This window comes from Nerophis ophidion, linkage group LG08 (genome assembly GCF_033978795.1).
Source record: "Nerophis ophidion isolate RoL-2023_Sa linkage group LG08, RoL_Noph_v1.0, whole genome shotgun sequence".
NCBI lineage: Eukaryota > Metazoa > Chordata > Actinopteri > Syngnathiformes > Syngnathidae > Nerophis > Nerophis ophidion.
Genome location: NC_084618.1, coordinates 73,144,225 through 73,166,280, shown reverse-complemented (window position 1 = coordinate 73,166,280; position 22,056 = coordinate 73,144,225). Strand labels below are relative to the sequence as shown.

At 40.9% G+C, this 22,056-nt stretch overlaps 2 protein-coding genes and 1 long non-coding RNA gene across 5 annotated transcripts in view; 1 reads left to right on the top strand and 2 right to left on the bottom strand.

Moving 5' to 3' along the window:
* Nucleotides 1-2,670: 2,670 nt before the first annotated feature.
* On the bottom strand, nucleotides 2,671-9,242 carry LOC133558364 (large ribosomal subunit protein eL19-like). Its single transcript, XM_061909684.1, has 5 exons — nucleotides 9,126-9,242; nucleotides 5,439-5,545; nucleotides 5,235-5,357; nucleotides 2,949-3,180; nucleotides 2,671-2,855 (listed from the first exon to the last, which is right to left on the bottom strand). The coding sequence occupies exons 1-5, from the start codon at nucleotides 9,128-9,130 to the stop codon at nucleotides 2,732-2,734; spliced, it is 591 nt and encodes a 196-aa protein (XP_061765668.1). The 5' UTR covers nucleotides 9,131-9,242; the 3' UTR covers nucleotides 2,671-2,731.
* On the bottom strand, nucleotides 3,187-5,223 carry LOC133558365 (uncharacterized). The gene is made up of 3 exons (XR_009807935.1): nucleotides 5,017-5,223; nucleotides 4,802-4,922; nucleotides 3,187-4,678 (listed from the first exon to the last, which is right to left on the bottom strand). It is a non-coding gene; the product is annotated as an uncharacterized LOC133558365 (long non-coding RNA).
* Nucleotides 5,990-22,056, top strand: part of gpam (glycerol-3-phosphate acyltransferase, mitochondrial) — a 51,205-nt gene continuing 35,138 nt past the window's right edge. For 2 of the 3 annotated variants that reach the window (XM_061909676.1, XM_061909674.1), the window contains exon 1: nucleotides 13,019-13,209. The gene's annotated coding sequence lies outside the window, so the exon portion shown is untranslated. Of the gene's footprint in view, nucleotides 6,129-13,018; nucleotides 13,210-22,056 lie in introns of those variants that run through there. The other variant, XM_061909675.1, reaches the window with a different exon arrangement.

Here is a 22,056-nt window from a genome sequence, read left to right as displayed (position 1 = left end):
GTCTCCTCCCCAACCCGGAGATGGCACTCCACCCTTTTCCGGGCGAGAACCATGGACTCGGACTTGGAGGTGCTGATTCTCATTCCGGTCGCTTCACACTCGGCTGCAAACCGATCCAGTGTACTATACTGTACTGTACTATACTAAACTGTATTAATATACTATTCCTTAATACTCAACGGTCGTATTGCCATGTTTTGGTTTACCATAAGGCAGGGGTGTCAAACTCTGGCCCGCGGGCCAAATGTGGCCCGCTGTGTAATTTAATTTGGCCCTTGAGGCAATATCATATTAAGATTAGAGCTGGCCCGCCAGTGTTATACAGTGGCGGTGCCGCTCTAACACCGCATTCACCGCTTATACTCATACTTGGCAACCCTCACGATTTTCCCGGGAGACTCCCGAAGTTCAGTGCCTCTCCCGAAAATCTCCCAGGTCAACCATTCTTCCGAATTTCTCCCGATTTCCACCCGAACAACAATATTGGGGGCGTGCCTTGAAGGCACTGCCTTTAGCGTTCTCTACAAGCTGTCGTCACGTCCGCTTTTCCTCCATACTAACAGCGTGCCGGCCCTTTCACATAATATATGCGGCATTTACACACACGTAAGTGAATGCAAGGTATACTTAATCAACAGCCATACAGGTCACACTGAGGGTGGCCGTATAAACAACTTTAACACTGTTACAAATATGCGCCACACTGAACCCACTCCAAACAAGAATGACAAACAGATTTCGGCAAAACATCCGCACTGTAACACAACATAAACACAACAGGAAAAATACGATGTTTTTTCCATTGTTTTTTGAAAGTTGATTTTGCACTATTAAGTTATATAAGTGTTGCTTGTTCCATATTCAGTGTTAAAGCAAATCAGTGTACAAAACTGAACAATAATTAACGTTGTATTCATGCACTTCCCTTGCTTCTTCAAGGCTTGAATGTTTGATTTATTCATTATTGTTATTTTATTTTCAAATGTATTATTAGCCTGTGGAAAAAGATTATTTTGATATTTACATTAGAAGGTTGCAAATAGAAAAGAGGCATTACATTTTTATTTACATTTTATTTGATATGCCATTGATATTTTTTAATTATTATTTTTATTTGAAACTCGATTTTGCATGTCACTATAAAGTTGTATAAGCATTGGTTGTTCAATATTCAATGCAAAACTTGTTTAGGTCCCTATTAAAAGGTTAATTTGTTCAACCTTGGCCCGCGGCTTTGTTCAGTTTTAAATTTTAGCCCACTCTGTGTTTGAGTTTGACACCCCTGCCATAAGGGGAACAATTTCAAGTCATTACCCGGAAGCTCTGAATGTATTTTGTCTTATTTCCCAGCAGTATTGAACGCACCATTATCTGAAAGCTGCTTCGTGTCACTGATACAAAGAAACATTTGAAAACAGAACTATATAAGACCAGCAACGGATAATATAGTGGTTTAATTAAACATTTTAACAAATTGTATGGCACAATTAGAAGGTGAATTGTGTTGATGTGTATTTCTGGTCTTGTCATCTTTGTCCGGACTAGAGGGTGACAGGCAGTGTGGATGGATCAGAAGAGAGCTAGCATCATTATACAGGACTGCAGTACCTGGAGGAGGTCAAGTCAAAAAAATGAGACTCTCTTTACTTTATTCCTCCTTTCTGTCTCTGGGTGTGTGCCAAGTCTGGACAGCACACCCTGACCATAAAAGGAGATGTTTGTGTGCAAGTGTCTGGAATGACAACAGAGGCAGGTCGTATCATAAATGTTGGCATTAAGTTAAACATGTAGTCTTTTCTCAAGGAAAGGGCTATCACTTTTTGACTTTTTTTGCAATCTGAAGTCCCAATTGGGGGTTCTTTTCTACAAGAAATGATCCAATCCATCGCCGCCTTATCTTATGTGCTCAAACTGAAATACTATATACTTAAACTTGGTGGTTTGCTTTCTCCAAGGTGAATATAAACCTTCACCATAAGCAAAACATGAGTTAATTCACTTCAGTATAAAATATAAAATGAGTGGCATTAATGGCAGTAAAATCCTTGTGGACGCAAGAGATATTTGAAAAAAGTATTTGAGAGTGAACGCTATTATTTATTAATGTATCTAATATATATTGCTGCTTAATCTTTGAGGGAAATTGAATGTGTTTTTCCGAACACAGCTTTTTTAACATAAAGTTGTTTGGCCACGTGCATGTGCTGTCTCGGCACCCGCCTTAGCCGTGACATACGGTAGCTTAAAAGTGCATTTTAAACCAGTTTTGAATTTTTCTGACCGTTTTAAAAAGTTAGAGTTCCAATGATTGTCACACACACACGAGGTGTAGCTAAATTATTCTGTGCATTTGACCCATCACCCTTGATCCCCCCCTGGTAGGCGAAGGAAGCAGTGAGCAGCAGCCGTGGCCACGCTCGGGAATCATTTTTGGTGATTTGACCCCCAATTCCAAGCCTAGATGCTGAGTGCCAAGCATGGATGTAATGGCTCACATTTTTATAGTCTTTGGTATGACTCGGCCGGGGTTTGAACTCACGACCTACCGATCTCGGGGCGGACACATTGCGTGTCATTCTGGGATACTTGGAAAAATTAAGACTTTTCAAGGATGCTCTGAATACTGACAGACTTCAATCTAATACATGATCAAATAAGAACAAAATCCAGTAATATTTATCTAATTTATTAATAAAAAAAAAGCTTTGAAAAGTTTTTTTTGGAGGCGTTACTACTTGGCAGCTGCTTCCTCCTTGGACAAGTTCTTGATCATCTCCTCCTTCTTGGCCTGCAGACGCTCTTCTCTGCGTTTGCGAGCCTCCTTCGTCTTTGTACGGCGAGCCTCAGCCTGGTCACTGGATGATCACAACGCAGCAAAAACAGTTAACGAGTGCCAGGGTTCCTAAATGGAGTTTTTACCAGGAATAGGACGGATGTGAATGACTTACGACAGAAGCTTCTTGCGAGCCTTGTCCGCCTTCAGCTTGTGGATGTGCTCCATGATGATGCGCTTGTTCTTGAACACGTTACCCTTGGCCTTCAGGTACAGACTGTGGTACATGTGCCTGTCGATCTTCTTCGACTCCCTGTAGCGGCGGAGGAGACGCCGCAGGATCCTCATGCGCCGCATCCAAATCAGCTTCTCTGGCATACGGGCGTTGGCGGTACCCTTCCGCTTACCTGCAGTGTGAGGAAGTGTCAAAAAAGTAGACTTCTGGGGGTTTTCTGTATATTAAAAGGGTATCTGCACTTTTTTGGAATTTTGCTCATCATTCACAATCCCTATGTAAAACAAGAACACGTATGTCTTTCTTTTTTTATGCATTCTAAATTGTAATATACAGCAAGTACGAGGTGGCTAACAATGCAGATATGGGGTTAGTCTGTTGAAGCCCTCTAAAAACCACCATCAATACTACAAGTGTCAGCGATATCTTTATAAGCGCTAAAGTCAATGAGCTACTTTTAGGGGCATTGTGATCATAGTCAACTATCCTGCTCTTAACATGCAGAGCTGAAAGCATCGCTTTTGAGTTGGTAAAAGTTCATTTAATTTATAAATCATGCCTCTCACTTGTATAGTGGAAGGATGTTGCCATAAACTGAGAAGTTGGTCAATTTTGACATTCAACTTAGACCAGGAGACAGACACGGAAATACGCTTGTTTGCACCAACTTAAAAAAAAAAAAAGGTTTTATTATGGATTATGATTCATTTTTAATATCATCGGAAACGTATGCATATCCCATCAGTCAGCATCTCAATCAGAGTAGACATTGTACAGTAAGTGATTTTGTTTATGTTCGTAGTGCGTAATCCTTGTTTAACAATACTGCTACTTGCTGGATCTGCTCATCACTCAGGTTCTAAAACTTGTAGCTCATCCTCCTCATGTTCAGGCTCAAAAAGATAAGGTTCTGGATAGGGGTGTAACGGTACACAAAAATTTTGGTTCCGTACGTACCTCGGTTTACAGATCACGGTTCGGTTTGTTTTCGGTTCAGTAAGAAAACAACAAAATAGACATTTTTTGGTTATTTATTTACCAAATTTGTAAACAATGGCTTTATCCTTTTAACATTGGGAACACTATAATAATTCTACCCACGTTAATCCACATTAAACTGCCTCAAATTGTTGCTTTGATTAAATAAAATGACAAAACCTTTCTTCTACATATAAAAAGTGCAACATTATAAACAGTTACAAGTCAACTCATCATGCTTAATTTATTACAGCATTTGGGAAGCCTGTAGTTGACTTTTACTATACACACACACACATACGCACACACACACATAGAAAAATGAGCTAACGTAACGCTGAAAGCTAATTAGCCTGACCTCAACCCAGAACTATGAGAGAGCTGAGCTGCAGTTGAAGTTTCTAGAAGGTCAACGGGCTAATAGTGATGTTTGTAATAGTTGTGACTGGGAAGTGTTTTTTATAATTTGGGGAGTGTACGATGTCAGCTGCTCACCTGCTAAACACATATCTGCTCATCTCGACACCGGAGCACTGACTCTATGCTCTGAATACGCCCTGCTGATTGGCTGTTACATCGCTCTGAATACGCACTGCTGATTGGCTGTTACATCGCTCTGAATACGCACTGCTGATTGGCTTTGTATGTAACCAATCAGATGGTTGTGTGGGCGGGGCAATGCTGGGTGCTCACTGCTCAGACAGAGGAAGAAAGCAGAGCAGCTTGTTTAGACTTTAGTTTACAAACTCGTTCGATACACCCTCGTACCGAACCGAAACCCCTGTACCGAAACGGTTCAAAACAAATACACGTACCGTTACACCCCTAGTTCTGGATCATCTTGTGTCCCAAAACACTCCTCGTTGGCGCTCATGAAGTCAGCCATGATTAGTAGATGTGTTGTTGTTGAAGGTAAAAGTGAATGATGTGAAGCCTCTGTAAAAATAAGCCACAGCTGTATGCTTAAAATGACCAAAATAGGGTTATGTTATTATGAATGTGCCTGTAACTAGATTACATATATACTTACATATAACATCTATATAAAATGCGTATGGAGTTTTTGGGATGTTTTTAGAGCGCTTTATAGGTGTAAAAGAGCAAATCCCATTACCTCAATTGTTAGCTGACTCATGCATTTATTTACTCGTTAGATTGCAAATTAAAAAAACATCTTCTTGTCTCATTAGGATTGTGAATAATTGGCAAAATCCCCCCCATTAAAAGCAATCAAGCAAAGCCACCCACCATAGCCCATGTGACGACCCTTGCGGCGTGCCAGCGTGTTTTTGCGGCAGCGAGCGCGGGAATGCACCGTCACCGGTTTCCTGATGATCAAGCCATCCTTCACCAGCTTGCGGACCTGCTGGCCTGTCAAACAAATATTGGGCAAAGTCTGTGATTAAATGGCGACATAGTAACTGCACTTCGGCTGTACGGCAATAAACGTACGGGAGTTGGCATTAGCAATCTCATTGGTCTCGTTGGGATCCAACCACACCTTCTTTTTGCCACAGGACAAGACGCTGGCAGCCAGGCGCTTCTGCAGCCTGAGAATACTGGGTAAACAGGTTTAAAATGGGACGTCATTACTTGCAATTACACCTCAGCGGGCATTAATGTGATCCAAACATAGTGAATGCATTAAAAGCTTAACTTTTAGGAGTGCACAGCCTCGTACACAAGGTCTGTGTGGATACAAACGCTTCGGTTTAACTGGCGTCAAAAGTGCAGGCTTTAAACTGCATACAAGTCTTGAAATGGTGTAAATCAGTCAGACAAAACCCACCTTATAAACACTACGATTGAACATGAGTCTGTAATTCTGGAAACGCATTTGGTGTAGGGCGTCAAAGAAAATTACACCTTCTCGCTATTGGCGGACAAAAAAATCTTGTCATCAGTCATTCACAGCAGTACAGCCAGTTTGGTTGCAGAGAGAAAAAGGGCGGGGGTAAGCCAACACTGCCATGACGCCAAGTGGCCAACTGACACAAACGCACATCATGGCCTACACAGACCTGGCCCCCAGTCAATTTTATATTCTGTTTTCTTTTGGTGGAGAAAAAAAACAATGCGATACATGATTATTTTGTGTCTACAGAGTAAACCATCTGCCCGAGGTCTCGCCTGGCTTTGAAGGTAATTTTTCCATACATCTGATGTAGGGCTGGGCGATATCATGATTTTATTTTTCATATCATCCAATTTTGATTAACACAAAGTAAGAGTGGAGCTATCAAGTATTTTATTTGATTAATAATCTGATCACACTATTTTAGCCTTGATACTTATTTTTTGGCTTGCCATAACTTTTATTCTTTTTTCCTAATAAATGCACATCAACATTGGAATAGCATTTTTAAAATGTGTGCATACATTTAAAAAAAAATATTTCTTTCTTATCTCGCCAATACGAGCTGTATCCCAATTCAGGGTCTGCATCCTTCGGAGGACTTGGCCTACCCAGCCTCAGAAGGCTGGACCTTCGGAGGCAGCGCCGAAGGATGCCTCACCCGTTGTTATATGGGTTACAAATGAAAGTGTATTCGCTGCCGGTGCCGCTGCTTGCTTTTGTCGCCATCGTCAAAAATATCTGGGTTAAACAAAGGCGCGCAAAGCATCTTGGGATATGGGCGGCCATGAAGGATAGTCGCGGTGCATCCTTTGAAATACAGGGAAAAGGAGGGCGCATTCGTCGGCTGCATTTGGAGGAGTTTTCCAATTTTAATGAGTTGTGACGTAAGTGGCCTTCAAATTTGCCTTTCGAAGGATGCAGACCCTAAATTGGGACACAGCTACCGATCACGGGATACTATGTGCGCTCCATTTAAGTGGCTGTGCAAAATCTACGTCCAGATATTTTAAAGTTCCCAGAACTCCATGCGGCTCAGGTTTTATCAATTTGTAATACTGGTAGTTACACTCAAACGATTTATCATATCAACAGAATATAAACCAATGTTTTTTTTCCCCAACTGAAATAATCGATTTAATCGTTGCAGCCCCAATATTACCTTTTTTTTTTTAACCCCCCCAGTTTCATAGCATCTGTGCTAAAAGACTGAAACGAGAAATTAGTTCAGCATGATGACACACTGAGTAAATTAAGCTAATTAAATAAAACACACTAAGATAAAACTGTACCAACAAATACTTTAAGTTTACATGCTTTCACGTGAAAGAAAGCACACAAAGGTCTGAGTTATTGTTAGAACCATGGCAGCCAAATTCCGTTTAGTATTATTAGAAACTGTAAAGTTATCAACTTACCAAGTTAGATTTTTTTTTTGATTCGGTGAGCAATTAGCAGTAGCAATACTAATAAATAAGTAATAATAGTTTTTCACACAGCTTTTAGATGACAAATGTCATTAAAATGGACAAAAAAAGGATAGCACCTGACATGTAGAAGCCATTAAGGCGCTGTTTGGTTCTGTGTTTGAGTTCGTTTTGGAGCTTTTTCACACCCGCGTGTTTGATGTGGCTGTTTCGAAGTATGAGTGCCAGAAAGCAGGCCTGAGAAGGGTGCAGGGCTTCCATGTTTGAAGTGCTCAGTTCACAGACACAACGTTCTTAACCTTGTCTTTATGATGACATTTCCATCAAATGGCATCAGTTTTTGTGATTTTCCACATTTGACTATTGCGCGATTATGTAAACGCGGTAATCACTGAACCTTAAATAACTCAAAGTGACGGCAAACATTAATTTAGCTGCTCTCAGCTGCGTGTTTATCTCCAAGTTGGGTCATTCTGTTCTTATCTACGATTGTGTTTTTGTCTTTTCCGGACTCTGGTTGGCTGTTGTAACGGATATTCCTGCCAAGTTTGATCACGTTAATCTTCACAGGTTATTATTAGACTCTGACTTAAACAAACTTTAATGATCCACGAGAGAAATTGTTCCACACAGTAGCTCAGTTACAAAGGATGGAAAGTGTAAGGATTGAAAGGACAATGCAGGTATAAAATAGACTAAAAGGGTACCGTAGTAGCAATATAAAATACAACATATGTAATATTTACATAATATAAAATAATATACAGTGTTATATACACTGATATGTAACAATTACCATGTACAATACAGTATATGTAACAGCTACAGCATAAAATAGAGAGTAGATCCAGCAGAAAATAGACATTATAAACAAAGAGAAGTAGCTAACATAGGTGTCAGGTAATAGACTGATATCATTATTGTGATCAACCTGAAATTTATCACGATCATCGATCATATGTACTTTCAGGTACTATTTAATCTCACTAAAACACTAGTAACACTATAGGCAGATAAGGGATTTTCCAGAATAATCCTAGTAAATGTGTGTAATAACATCTGAATCGCTCCCACTGCAATCGCCTTTTTTTTTTCTAATCCTTCACTCTAAATTTCCTCATCCACGAATCTTTCACACTCGCTCAAATTAATGGGGAAATTGTTGCTTTCTCAGTCCGAATTGCTCTTGCTGCTGGAGGCTGTGATTATAAACAATGTGAGGATGTGAAGAGCCCTACAACCCGTGACGTCACGCACACATCGTCTCCTACTTCCGATAAAGGCAAGGCTTTTTTATTAGCGACCACTAGTTGCAAACTTTATCGTCGATGTTCTCTACTAAATCCTTTCAGCAAAAATATGGCAATATCGCAAAATGACGAAGTATGACACATAAAATGGACCTGCTATCCCCGTTTAAATAAGAATATCTCATTTCAGTAGGCCTTTAATATTTGAGTGGTCCCCGGGACCCTCAGTAGTGGAAAAGTTAAGAACCCCTGCTCAAAATGTTTAAAATTACAGCATGGCTTGTATGCAACTAACTCAAAACATTGACCCTTTTTAATGTGTATAATGGTCACAATGTTGATCTAGGAAACAATAAGTAATTTGCATTAGAAGTAAGTGCATGGCAATGTGTACAAAACAGAAAAGTTGGGGCAATGTTGTGACATGTCTTTGAAGTTGCTGCGAGCTGGCTAACCAGCAACGCGCAATTTGGCCAAATCCTCGCTTTAATTCACATCAAGACTAAAGTGCCACCTTCACTAAGGTCTTTAACAATTCAGTTAATGGCGACATAAACCTTTAGACTTTATAAACAGACCACATTTGAATATTTAACACCAAACTTACCTCATAGCTGCCTTTAGCTTGACGTAGAGGGCGGAAGTAGATCAGCGGGGTCGCTACCATTATTGCCATCGACGTCTACTCAATGGTCACATCTAAAAATAACATATAAAGTCAGAATGTGTACAATTTTATCTGAATGTTTACATAATTGAGTATTCCAGTAAACATGTCAAATGTTATGGTGTTAAAAAAAGTAGTACTGTTTTCAACATCCCCTCAAGACTGGGGGGGAAATGGTACGCTCCATTTTAATGTAGTTATTTTCTTCACCAGTAGAGGTCGCGCTGTAGTGTCGGGAATCTTTTGTCTGCAGGTGCACAATTCTTTTAAAATTAGCAACATAAAGTGATATTCATGATTGCATACACATTCTAAAATGTTTTTGAAAAGCCTTATTTAAAAGCAAAAAAATACATAAATATCCAGTTTTTTATGTAGAATATAAGATCTCGGAGTCGCTACCATTATATCAAATGACAAATGGTACGCTCCATTTGAATGTAGTTATTTTCCTCACCAGTAGAGAGCGCGCTGTAATCTCCGGAATCTTTTGTCTGCAGGTACACAATTATTTTAGAATTAGTAACATAAAGTGATATTCATGATTGCGTACACATTCTAAATTTGGGGGAAAAGATACTTATTTAAAAGCAGAACAACTACAAAAATATCCAGTTTTTTTATGTAGAGTGTAAGATCTCGGAGTCGCTACCATTATAGCCATCGACGTCTGCGCCATTGTCACATCAGGAAATAACATCATATAAAGTCTAAATGTGTACACTTTTATCTAAATGTTTACATAATTAAGTATTCCCAAAAAAGTGTCCAATGTTATGGTGTTAAAAACAGTATTATTGTTTCCAACATCCCCTCAAGACTGGGTCAAATGGTACGCTCCATTTTACTGTAGTTATTTTCTTCACCAGTAGAGAGCGCGCTTTAGTGTCGGAAATCTTTTGTCTGCAGGTGCACAATGCTTTTAGAATTAGCAACATAAAGTGATATTCATGATTGCATAAACATTCTAAAAAATGTTTAAAAAGCCTTATTTAAAAGCAAAAAAAAAAAATTACAAAATATCCATTATTTTATGTAAAATAAAAGATCTCGGAGTCGCTACCATTATATCAAATGACAAATGGTACGCTCCATTTTAATGTAGGTATTTTCTTCACCAGTAGAGACCGTGCTGTAGTGTCGGGAATCTTTTGTCTGCAGGTACACAATTCTTCTTAATAGCGTCTATGACAGATTCAGCAAAATAGTCATATCAATCAATCAATGTTTATTTATATCCATGATTGCATACGCATTCTAAAAATAATAATATAAAAGGCTCTATTTAAAAGCAAAAAAGTACAAAAATATACAGTTTTTTATTTAGAATAGAAGAGCTAATCAACCATTATTTTTAACATACAAAGAGAATAATAAATATTGCGTAATAATAGATCAATCTTCTATTCAGTGCATCTAATAAAATACAAACTGTGGTATCGTATGTAATTTTTTATTAACCTTCTTATGTATGTACACATTATTGTTGGCTCCCTTGAGAGATAATGACACTTATTACATGGGCCATTAGAGGAAGCACTTGTTGTTTGGCTGGCATTCCTTTTGGATATATAACATCTTATTTAAAGTTAAAAGTACCAAAGATTGTCACACACACACTAGGTGTGGTGAAATTTGTGCGACGAGGATGGGATATAACAATTATATATAAGATATAACACTAACCATAAACTTAAGCATTTTAGTTTGTGTGTAGACAAGTGTCCCTGCGTTGAGATGGCGACCTGTCCAGGGTGTACCCGGCCTTCCGCCTGATTATAGCTGAGATAGGCACCGGCGACTCCAAAGAGAAAAAGCGGTAAGAAATGGTTGGATGGATGTAGACAAGTGTTAATATTTTCAAAACAGGTTTGTTTCTGTTGATGCCAGTAAAGTAAACACCAGGTGAGGCATAGATACTTTTGGAGTTGTTTTTTTTTCACTTCAATTCATATGTGCAGCTCTAATCACTGTTTATTAGGTTGCACATTAGAATAACAGAAAAAAAGGAGGGAGTAATTCATTCATCCATCCATCCATCCATCTTCTTCCGCTTATCCGAGGTCGGGGTGCGGGGGCAGCAGCCTAAGCAGGGAAGCCCAGACTTCCCTCTCCCCAGCCACTTCGTCTAGCTCTTCCCGGGGGATCCCGAGGCGTTCCCAGGCCAGCCGGGAGACATAGTCTTCCCAACGTATCCTGGGTCTTCCCCGTGGCCTCCCACCGGTCGGACGTGCCCTAAACACCTCCCTAGGGAGGCGTTCGGGTGGCATCCTGACCAGATGCCCGAACCACCTCATCTGGCTCCTCTCGATGTGGAGGAGCAGCGGCTTTACTTTGAGCTCCTCCTGGATGACAGAGCTTCTTACCCTATCTCTAAGGGAGAGCCCCGCCACACGGCAGAGGAAACTCATTTCGGCCGCTTGTACCCGTGATCTTATCCTTTCGGTCATGACCCAAAGCTCATGACCATAGGTGAGGATGGGAACGTAGATCGACCGGTAAATTGAGAGCTTTGCCTTCCGGCTCAGTTCCTTCTTCACCACAACGGATCGGTACAACGTCCGCATTACTGAAGACGCCGCACCGATCCGCCTGTCGATCTCACGATCCACTCTTCCCCCACTCGTGAACAAGACTCCTAGGTACTTGAACTTCTCCACTTCCCCAACCCGGAGATGGCATTCCACCCTTTTCCGGGCGAGAACCATGGACTCGGACTTGGAGGTGCTGATTCTCATTCCGGTCGCTTCACCCTCGGCTGCGAACCGATCCATATATATATATATATATATATATATATATATATATATATATATATATATATATATGCGTGGGTTCCCTCCGGGTACTCCGGCTTCCTCCCACTTCCAAAGACATGCACCTGGGGATAGGTTGATTGGCAACACTAAATTGGCCCTAGTGTGTGAATGTGAGTGTGAATGTTGTCTGTCTATCTGTGTTGGCCCTGCGATGAGGTGGCGACTTGTCCAGGGTGTACCCCGCCTTCCGCTCAATTGTAGCTGAGATAGGCGCCAGCGCCCCCCGCGACCCCAAAAGGGAATAAGCGGTAGAAAATGTATGGATATATACATATATATATATATATATATATATATATATATATATATACATATATATATATATATATATATATATATATAATCAGTAGCGGGTCGTGCGTTTCCCACCTAAGCCTTCAGTGATCTCTGACTTCAATGATTATCTCTCAAAATACCATAATTGATGTCACCACATGATCGTTGTTGAATAAATACTATACAGGAACGCATTTATACCCTACTGTGCATTGAAGCACATCAACAGTATACAAAACAGGTTCTTTTCTGGCGCATGTTTAAAAATCAATTAAAATGCATCAGCAATTAGAAAATATACCATAATAAAAATGATCCTAATATACAAAAAACACACCAAAATCACATAGAAAGCGTACACCAAAAGATAAATAAAAAAAAACGGTTTTATTATTTTTTTAGTACTTCGTTTTAGGACATGTCATGGTTGAGTTGAGCCCTTTTCCCCGTCTCCTGGTGGCAAGGTGAGGCCCCGACCGCACGTCACTGGGTGATGATGCAGGTGTCCGCTCCGACCTGAGGGGCGCAGTACTGCGTCACCTTTGCGTGACGACAGTGCAGTTTTAAAGGCACCCGTAGAAAAAGACCCGCCGCATGAATGAACGGCACGACAGCGCCGTGTAGTATCTCATTATAATATTCATCAGCCACCGCGACCTGATTGGCCGGCGCCTCGGGGCTCGGCCAATCAGACGGCGCCGTCTTTGAGCGCTGTTCTAACGAGGAGCCTCCAACCTTGAGCCAATGAATGTCAAGCTAGTCGCCGCCGCAGCAGCAGCATGTCGCCGGCCAGCCGCAGTCGGAGCGGCGTTAAGCTAGCATGACCAAAACATCCCACGACCAGGCTTGCCGACACCACACCGCCCACTTATCCTCTTTTTATTTCCCGTTTCATGACGAGTGAGAGCGCGCTTCAGGCAGCGTTGAAGGTAAGACATTCCTCTCCTCCCCTCGGCTGGCCATTGTCATGGAAACAAGCTAGCGTAGCTTAGCAATAGCTTGCATCCTGGTCGTGACGTTGGCTGGCTGTTATCTTCATAGGCTGACATTAAAAATAGCCTTTCAAAGGCGACAAAGGCCACATTTACTGCGGCTAAAACGTTTCGGGTGGTTTTAACGCTGTGGACATGACAAGGAATAAGCACCCAGTGACGCATGAGCCGGTATGCTGTGATTAATAATAATAATAATACAATACTATTTAGCAGGGGTGTCCAAAGTGCGGCCCGGGGGCCATTTGTGACCCGCAGCTCGGCTTTTATTGGCCCGCCACACATTCTATAGACCAGGGGTCACCAACGCGGTGCCCGCGGGCACCAGGTCGCCCGTAAGGACCAGACTAGTCGCTCGCTGGCCTGTTCTAAAAATAGCTCAAATAGCAGCACTTACCAGTGAGCTGCCTCTTATTTTTTTAAATTGTATTTATTTACTAGCAAGCTGGTTTCGCTTTGCTCCACATTTTTAATTCTAAGAGAGACAAAACACAAGACTCTGCAGCATTGTGTGGACATCGGGGGCGGTACCTCTGGATTGGCTGACCGGGGTGTGAAATGTGAAATATATTTATATAGCGCTTTTCTCTAGTGACCCAAAGCGCTTTAGATAGTGAAACCCAATATCTGAGTTACATTTAAACCAGTGTGGGTGGCGCTGGGAGCAGGTGGGTAAAGTGTCTTGCCCAAGGACACAACGGAAATGACTAGGATGGCGGAAGCGGGAATCGAAGCTGCAACCCTCAAGTTGCTGGCACGCCCACTCTACCAACCGAGCTATGCCGCCCGTGGTGGTCCCTCTCTTTAAGAAGGGGGACCGGAGGTTGTGTTCCAACTATCGTGGGATCACACTCCTCAGCCTTCCTGGTAAGGTTTAATCAGGTGTACTGGAGAGGAGGCTACGCCGGATAGTCGAACCTCGGATTCAGGAGGAACAGCGTGGTTTTTCGTCCTGGTCGTGGAACTGTGGACCAGCTCTATACTCTCGGCAGGGTTTTTGAGGATGCATGGGAGTTTGCTCAACCAGTCTACATGTGCTTTGTGGACTTGGAGAAGGCATTCAACCGTGCTCAGAGAGTATGGGGTACCGGACTGTCCTATTGTGGCGGTCCGCTCCCTGTAAGTACAGTGTCAGAGCTTAGTCCGCATTGCCGGCAGTAAGTCGAACATGTTTCCAGTGAGGGTTGGACTCCGCCAAGGCTGTCCTTTGTCACCGATTCTGTTCATAACTTTTATGGACAGAATTTCTAGGCGCAGTCAAGGCGTTAGGGGGTTCCGGTTTGGTGGCCGCGGGATTAGGTCTCTGCTTTTTGCAGATGATGTGTTCCTGATGGCTTCATCTGGCCGGGATCTTCAGCTGGAGCTGGATCGGTTCGCAGCAGAGTGTGAATCAGCACCTCCAAGTCCGAGTCCATGGAGTGCCATCTACGGGTTGGGGAGGAGACCCTGCCCCAAGTGGAGGAGTTCAAGTACCTAGGAGTCTTGTTCACGAGTAGGGGAAGAGTGGATCGTGAGATCGACAGGCGGATAGGTGCGGCGTCTTCAGTACTGCGGACGTTGTATCGATCCGTTGTGGTGAAGAAGGAGCTGAGCCAAAAGGAAAAGCTCTCAATTTACCGGTCGATCTACGTTCCCATCCTCACCTATGGTCATGAGCTTTGGGTCATGACCGAAAGGATAAGATCACGGGTACAAGCAGCCGAAATGAGTTTCCTCCGCCGGGGGGCGGGGCTCTCCCTTAGAGATAGGGTGAGAAGCTCTGTCATCTGGGAGGAACTCAAAGTAAAGCCCCTGCTCCTCCACATCGAGAGGAGCCAGATGAGGTGCCCTAAACACCCTAGGGAGGTGTTTAGGGCACGTCCAACCGGTAGGAGGCCACGGGGAAGACCCAGGACATATTGGGAAGACTATGTCTCCCGGCTGGCCCGGGAATGCCTCGGGATCCCCCAGGAAGAGCTAGACGAAGTGGCTGGGGAGAGGGAAGTCTGGGCTTCCCTGCTTAGGCTGCTGCCCCCGCGACCCGACCTTGGATAAGCGGAAGATGATGGATGGATGGATGGATGGATGGACAAAACTCAAATAAAATTTGAAAATCCAAGAAAATATTTTAAAGGGGAACATTATCACAGTTTCAGAAGGATTAAAACCAATAAAAATTAGTTCCCAGTGGCTTATTTTATTTATCAAAGTTTTTTTCAAAATTGTACCCATCCCGGAATATCCCCAAAAAAGGCTTTAAAGTGCCTGATTTTCGCTATCTGTGAAGTCACCGTCCATTTTCCTGTGACGTCATCCAGTGATGCCCATACAAACAAACGGATAGCACAGCAAAATATAGCGACATTAGCTCGGATTCAGACTCAGATTTCAGCGGTTTAAGCGATTCAACAGATTACGCATGTATTGAAACGGATGGTTGGAGTGTGGAGGCAGATAGCGAAAATGAAATTGAAGAAGAAACTGAAGCTATTGAGCGAAAAGCTATTGACGCCATTCGGCCATGTCTGCCTTAGCATCGCCCAAAAAATGTGCAGACCAAACATTCGGGACTTTCGCATCGTGTGACACTGGATCAACTTAAATCCGTCGATTGGTAAGTGTTTGTTTGGCATTAAATGTGGGTGGAGGGAAACGCTGGATGCAAATATAGCTACAAATGTACTTACAGCTAGCCTAAATAGCATGTTAGCATCGATTACCTGGCAGTTTCTATTTTTCAATAGATATATTTATAAATAATTTTTTAATTGTTGCCATTTTTAGAATATTCAAAAAAAATCTCACGGACCCTTTGGCATACCTTCAAGTACCCCCAGGGGTACGCGTACCCCCATTTGATAACCACTGCTATAGACAAACTAAACAGGTCCTGAATTACAACAACAAAGTATGAAAAATTAAACGGGACTAAATCCCCCAAAAATGGGACCTGAACACCAATATGGTCGACAACCTGAGCGTCTTGAGATTTTAAGAACTCCTTCATTCCGCACTCCATCCAGCTGTATAATCCCTCGCCATTCAGCAATAGATGATATAGGATAGGATAGGTATTTGTCATTGCACAAGTACAACAAAACTTTGTTGTCAGCACAAACCTGTTCAAGACTAGACAAACAAACAATGTATTTTGATATGATACAGAACAAGAACGCTGATGGGTCGCCATAAGGGGCCCCCGTAAAAGATGGGGAAAAGGTAAATGCTGGGGAAGGATGAGTAAAAAAATACAATCCAGACTGGGCTCCTAAGGGGGCCCAGTCTGGAGTGGGAAAAAACCTCCATAGCAAAGCACTTATATATATTACAACATACTTCTCGAGATATCTAGCAACAGAGGGAAGGTAGTTCAAGGTCATGGTGGTAAGCCGCAGCTCTCAGGCGCTGACCATCCATTCATCACCCCTATGGGATTTGCGTCGAGGGCGTTGGGTTGGGGAGGTAATTTGGGGTGTGTATGTGTGGCGTATATTTTTGTGGGTGTGTGTGTGTGTGTGTGTGTGTGTGTGTGTGTGTGTGTGTGTGTGTGTGTGTGTAAGCACGTAGTGTGTCTCTGTTCCGCGGCCTTGATGTATTGCAGTCGAAAGTCAACAACAACAGGTGTGTGTCCATGAAAGACAAAAAGGGAGTTTTTTTGTGTCTTCACTGCGCTGTCCTTTGGGAGAGTCTCGAAGCTAGGGAAACAATCCAAATTAGAATGTTTTTTATGCGGGTGAAAATAAAATTTGCTTTTCACTCTAAACAGTCTAAATATCTGTCTATTACCTGACACCTGTCCCATATACAGCTGTCACATATATTGTCGTATTGTACATGGTAATTGATATATATTGTATATATGATATAGACATAACATATTATTATATATCTGTATATATGCAGGACTAATAGACTAAAAAACTATTTTGTCCCACACGCCATTAGACTGTACAACTCCTCTTTGGGGAGGGGGGTGTGGGGGATACTAGGATGACAGGGGATGCAAAACAATAACAGTGCAATCACTTTTCATAACATGGTCACTACTGCCTAGTTTCTCTTGTTGTATTCTTATTTTACTGTTATATTTTTATTCCCATCATTGCTTTTTATTTTTTATTCTTATTGTAATATTTTTCTCTTTTGTTTTTCATTTATACCCCCATTATTTACTTTTTACTTTTTAAATTGATCTCAACTCTGTACACTGCTGCTGGAATTTAAATTTTCCTGAAGGAATCAATAAAGTACTATCCATCTATCTATCTATCTATCTATCTATCTATCTCTATCTATCTATCTATCTATCTATCTATCTATCTATCTATCTATCTATCTATCTATCTATCTATCTATCTATCTATCTATCTATCTATCTATCTATCTATCTATCTATCTATCTATCTATCTATATAATATACTGTACATATATTATGTAAACATTACATACATATGTTGTATTTTACATCGTCATATTTAGTCTATTTATACCTGCATTGTCCTTTCCATCTTTACACTTTCCGTCATTGTAACCAAGCTACTGTGTGGAACTATTTCCCTTGTGGATCATTAAAGTTTGTCTAAGTCTAAGTCTTACTGAGTTATAGTTTGAGTTTGCGTTTTTTTGGAGCATGCATGCATACAACATGATATAATCACAATTTCCAGTTTCTCTTTTCAACATGTTCGAAAGAATCAGAATCAGAAATACTTTATTAATCCCCCGAGGTGAAATTAAAATTTTCAGCACAATCCCATTTAAGATCAGACAAACGTTACAGGAAGACAGAACAGGATCGCTGATGAGTCTGTCAACTTCCGGCGCTTCTTACAAAAAAAGGTGCCAAGGGAAAAAACAACTCATAGCCATAGCACACATCCCTCTTACATGTGTGCAGAGCTTTTTTAGTCCTACCCCTTTTCTTTTACTAAAGTTGCTCAAACTCTTGTTCACTTCCTCCTCTCAATTTATTCACATTATAGTCCATAAGTAATCACAATAAATAAATAATTATTGGTGAAGTAAGTTATATTTCATTTGATGAGATGAGTAAGATTATTCTGAGAATGATTGATTGAATGAATGGATGAGATGAATACAGAATGTTTATCATGATTCTTTTTCTTTGTACTTTGTAAACACTTTAAATTTGAGGAGTTTCTTGAAGTGGATCATATTAGTGCATTGTTTGATTGCTTTGCTTAATGCATTCCATAATTTAATTCCACATACAGATATACTGAAGGGGGCTTCACGGTGGGAGAGGGGTTAGTGCGTCTGGCTCACAATACGAAGGTCCTGAGTAGTCAGGGTTCAATCCCGGGCTCGGGATATTTCTGTGTGGAATTTGCATGTCCTCCCCGTGACTGTGTGGGTTCCCCCCCAGGTACTCCGGCTTCCTCCCATTTCCAAAGACATGCACCTGGGGATAGGTTGATTGGCAACACTAAATTGGCCCTAATGTGTGAATGTGAGTGTGAATGTTGTCTATCTGTGTTGGCCCTGCGATGAGGTGGCGACTTGTCCAGGGTGTACCCTGCCTTCCGCCCAATTGAAGCTGAGCTAGGCACCCGCGACCCCAAAGGGAATAAGCAGTAAAAAATGGATGGATGGATGGATATACTGAAGGTCTTAGGTGTTGTACATGCATACAAATGTTTTAAATTACATTTTTCTCTAAGATTATATTTGTTCTCTTTTTTTGAGAAGAAATGTTGTATTTTCTTGGTAGCAGATCATAGTTTACTTTGTGTATAATTTTAGCTCTTTGAAAATTCGCTATGTCGTACTGTATAAGGTCTTTGATGATTTGATAAAATATATTTGCAAAAAAAAAAGAAAGAGCATGCCATTGTCTTCCAAGAGAAATAGCAGTACATTTTTAAAGATATTAGAACAAAGACATAATTAAGGTCCCTTTGAATGGGGATAGCGTGGCAACCTGAGGATTCCTGGTTCACTCCCCACTTTCTACCAACTTCGTCATGATCCGTGTGTCCTCGAGCAACTCACTTCACCCTTGCTCCTGATGGGTTAGTGGTTAGGGCCTTGCATGGCAGCTCCCGCCATCAGGGTGTGAATGGGTGAATGTGGAAATTGTGTCAAAGCGCTTTGAGTACTTTGAAGGTAGGAAGGTGTTATACCAGTATAACCCATTTACTATTTACCGTTATTTCCGTGGGTCCTGTCATGATGAAAAAGTGTACACATTTCTTGTGAGACATGATAATGTTTGAGTGAACGAAAGCACTCAAAAGTGTTTCAGTTGAAATTATTAAAATCATAAATTATTTTACTGCTTTATCTATAACACAAAGCTAAGATGTAAATGTTTTCTTTTCTCCAAATGTTTGCATATGTTCACCTACATTGTTTTGGTTTGAGTATTTTTCACATGTATAAAAGTGGCCCTCCCATCCTTTAATTTTTCTCTATGTGGCCCTCGGTGTAAAATGTTTGGAGACCTCTGATCTTATGGGCTTGCAAGTAGTTGCTAGTCCAAGCCAGACGTGCGTGGCCATTGTTGTCTGTGAGGCTAGTTATGTGCAAGCTCCATCTGTCACTGTTTGACCTGCTTAATGCTGCTGCACCCAGCTTAGGAAGAGCATGTGCAAGTTCACTTAGAACTTGTGAGCGTAACGACTCTTGAAAAAATAAGATTTATATAAACTACAAATATGAAGAGATGGGAACTAACCTGGAAGCCTTTACTGACATATACTGAATCATAATTTATGGACATTTTTTTCCCCCCTCGGGAAAGGAAAGAAGGGGGAAAAAAAAAAAATGGTTGTATCTTTTTTGTAGTTTTATTCCTTTTTTTCTTTTTTTTTATTGACATCTAGCATCAGAAATTCCTATCCATTACATCGTATTCACATACACCATATATCTGCCCTAAATGTCAAAATATGTTTTTTTATATCACAACCGTACCACCCACCCCCCAAAAAGAAACAGCAAAAAAACATAGTAGTATTTACAAATACATCAATTAAATAAACAAACAAACAAAATCAATTACATTGATAATAATATTAATCATAAATAAAATGAATAATAAAAATGTGTATATATATATATTTATATATATATATATAATATATGTAATCATATATATTATATATGTAATCATATATATTATATATGTAATTTTATATATGGGGCGGCATGGCGTAGTGGGTAGAGCTGCCGTGCCAGAAACCTGAGGGTTGCAGGTTCGCTTCCCACCTATTAACATCCAAATCGCTGCCGTTGTGTCCTTGGGCAGGACACTTCACCCTTGCCCCCGGTGCCGCTCACACTGGTGAATGAATGATGAATGAATGATTGGTGGTGGTCGGAGGGGCCGTAGGCGCAAACTGGCAGCCACGCTTCCGTCAGTCTACCCCAGGGCAGCTGTGGCTACAGATGTAGCTTACCCCCACCAGTTGTGAATGAATGATGGGTTCCCACTTCTCTGTGAGCGCTTTGAGTATCTAACAATAGAAAAGCGCGATATAAATCTAATCCATTATTATTATTATTATTATTATTATTATATATGTTTCCCACAGGTCTGGCATCTATTTGTGGTGGTGTGGTCTGGCGGGGGGGGGGGAGGCAGCGGCGATGACCAAGAAGAACGCGGATTTGGAATATAATTACAACACTTTATGTACATATTTATATACATATTTATAGAATATTTACATATTTATATAATATGTAACTACAAGTTCCATTCACAGACAGAGTCCCATTGCTTTTATGAGCGGTCGAGCGAGTCAAAAGCCGAAAAAAAAAATATATATATACAATTTTTTTTTTTGGGGGGGCGGCCGTAATTCTTTCATGGCGGGCCGCCACAAATAAATGAATGTGTGGGAAACCCTGTATATACACACACATATACATCTACGCATATATGGAGTAATCCCTTTTTCTCTTTAGCAGTATAATCACTAATTCGAAAAAATAAAGTCAGGCTTATGGGGCGTGACATAATTGACCCAGTTTTCCCAGTATGAAGTAAATGTCTCCAATTTATAATTGATAAAAGCAGTTATCTTCTCCATTTTATATATTTTAATGATTTAGGGCTATATAAGTAAACATTGATTGATTGATTGATTGATTGATATATGTCCATTGTGATTTCCATTCATTGCTTCAAAGTTTGGCTCTCCTGGGATATCAATCTCCTAGTAATGGTCTTTTTACAAGCCACCAGTAGGATATTCATTAAGTGTTTATCTTCCTTCAGCTGGTCCTGATGTACATATCCAAAAAAGAAAGTTTTACTTTCAAGGGGTATTTCAAGTTTGAAAATATCCTGTAGTGCTTGTTGTATGTCTTTCCAATAGTCCTTTATGGCGGAGCAGTCCCAGAAAACATGGTAGTGCTTTGCATTTGAATTCCCACAATTTCTCCAACAGGCAGGGGAGTTGTCATAGTGAGACTTCTGAGAAGGTGTAATTTAGAAATTTGATCAAACTTTTCCAGCCAAACTCCCTCCACTTGGGTGAGCTGGTACAAGTCCATTGATATTTCCATATTATTGTCAAAGTAAAACAAAGAAAACAATCTGAGTTGTTTTTAGTTTTAATGCCAGGATTTTAATAGTCCGACCCGCGTGTGCATAGGTTTTCCTCCTGAGCTAAAATGAGCTAATCACTTGATTAAAGTACAGTGTTTTATTTTCTTATATTCAAACACAGTGTTGCTATTCAAACTTTGTGTAAGGTTACATGGGCCAAAATATAAAATATCTGCCTTGTTTTAATGAATACATAGGCCGACTACGTTTCTGTATTTTGATGTTG

Excerpts from the sequence above, each read along its gene's own strand:
- LOC133558364 (XM_061909684.1), bottom strand. Across the intron at positions 3,181-5,234 it reads GGGTCGTCACATGGGCTATG|GTAAGCGGAAGGGTACCGCC; the intron begins GTGGGTGGCTTT and ends CTCACACTGCAG. Across the intron at positions 2,856-2,948 it reads GCTCGCAAGAAGCTTCTGTC|TGACCAGGCTGAGGCTCGCC; the intron begins GTAAGTCATTCA and ends GTGATCATCCAG.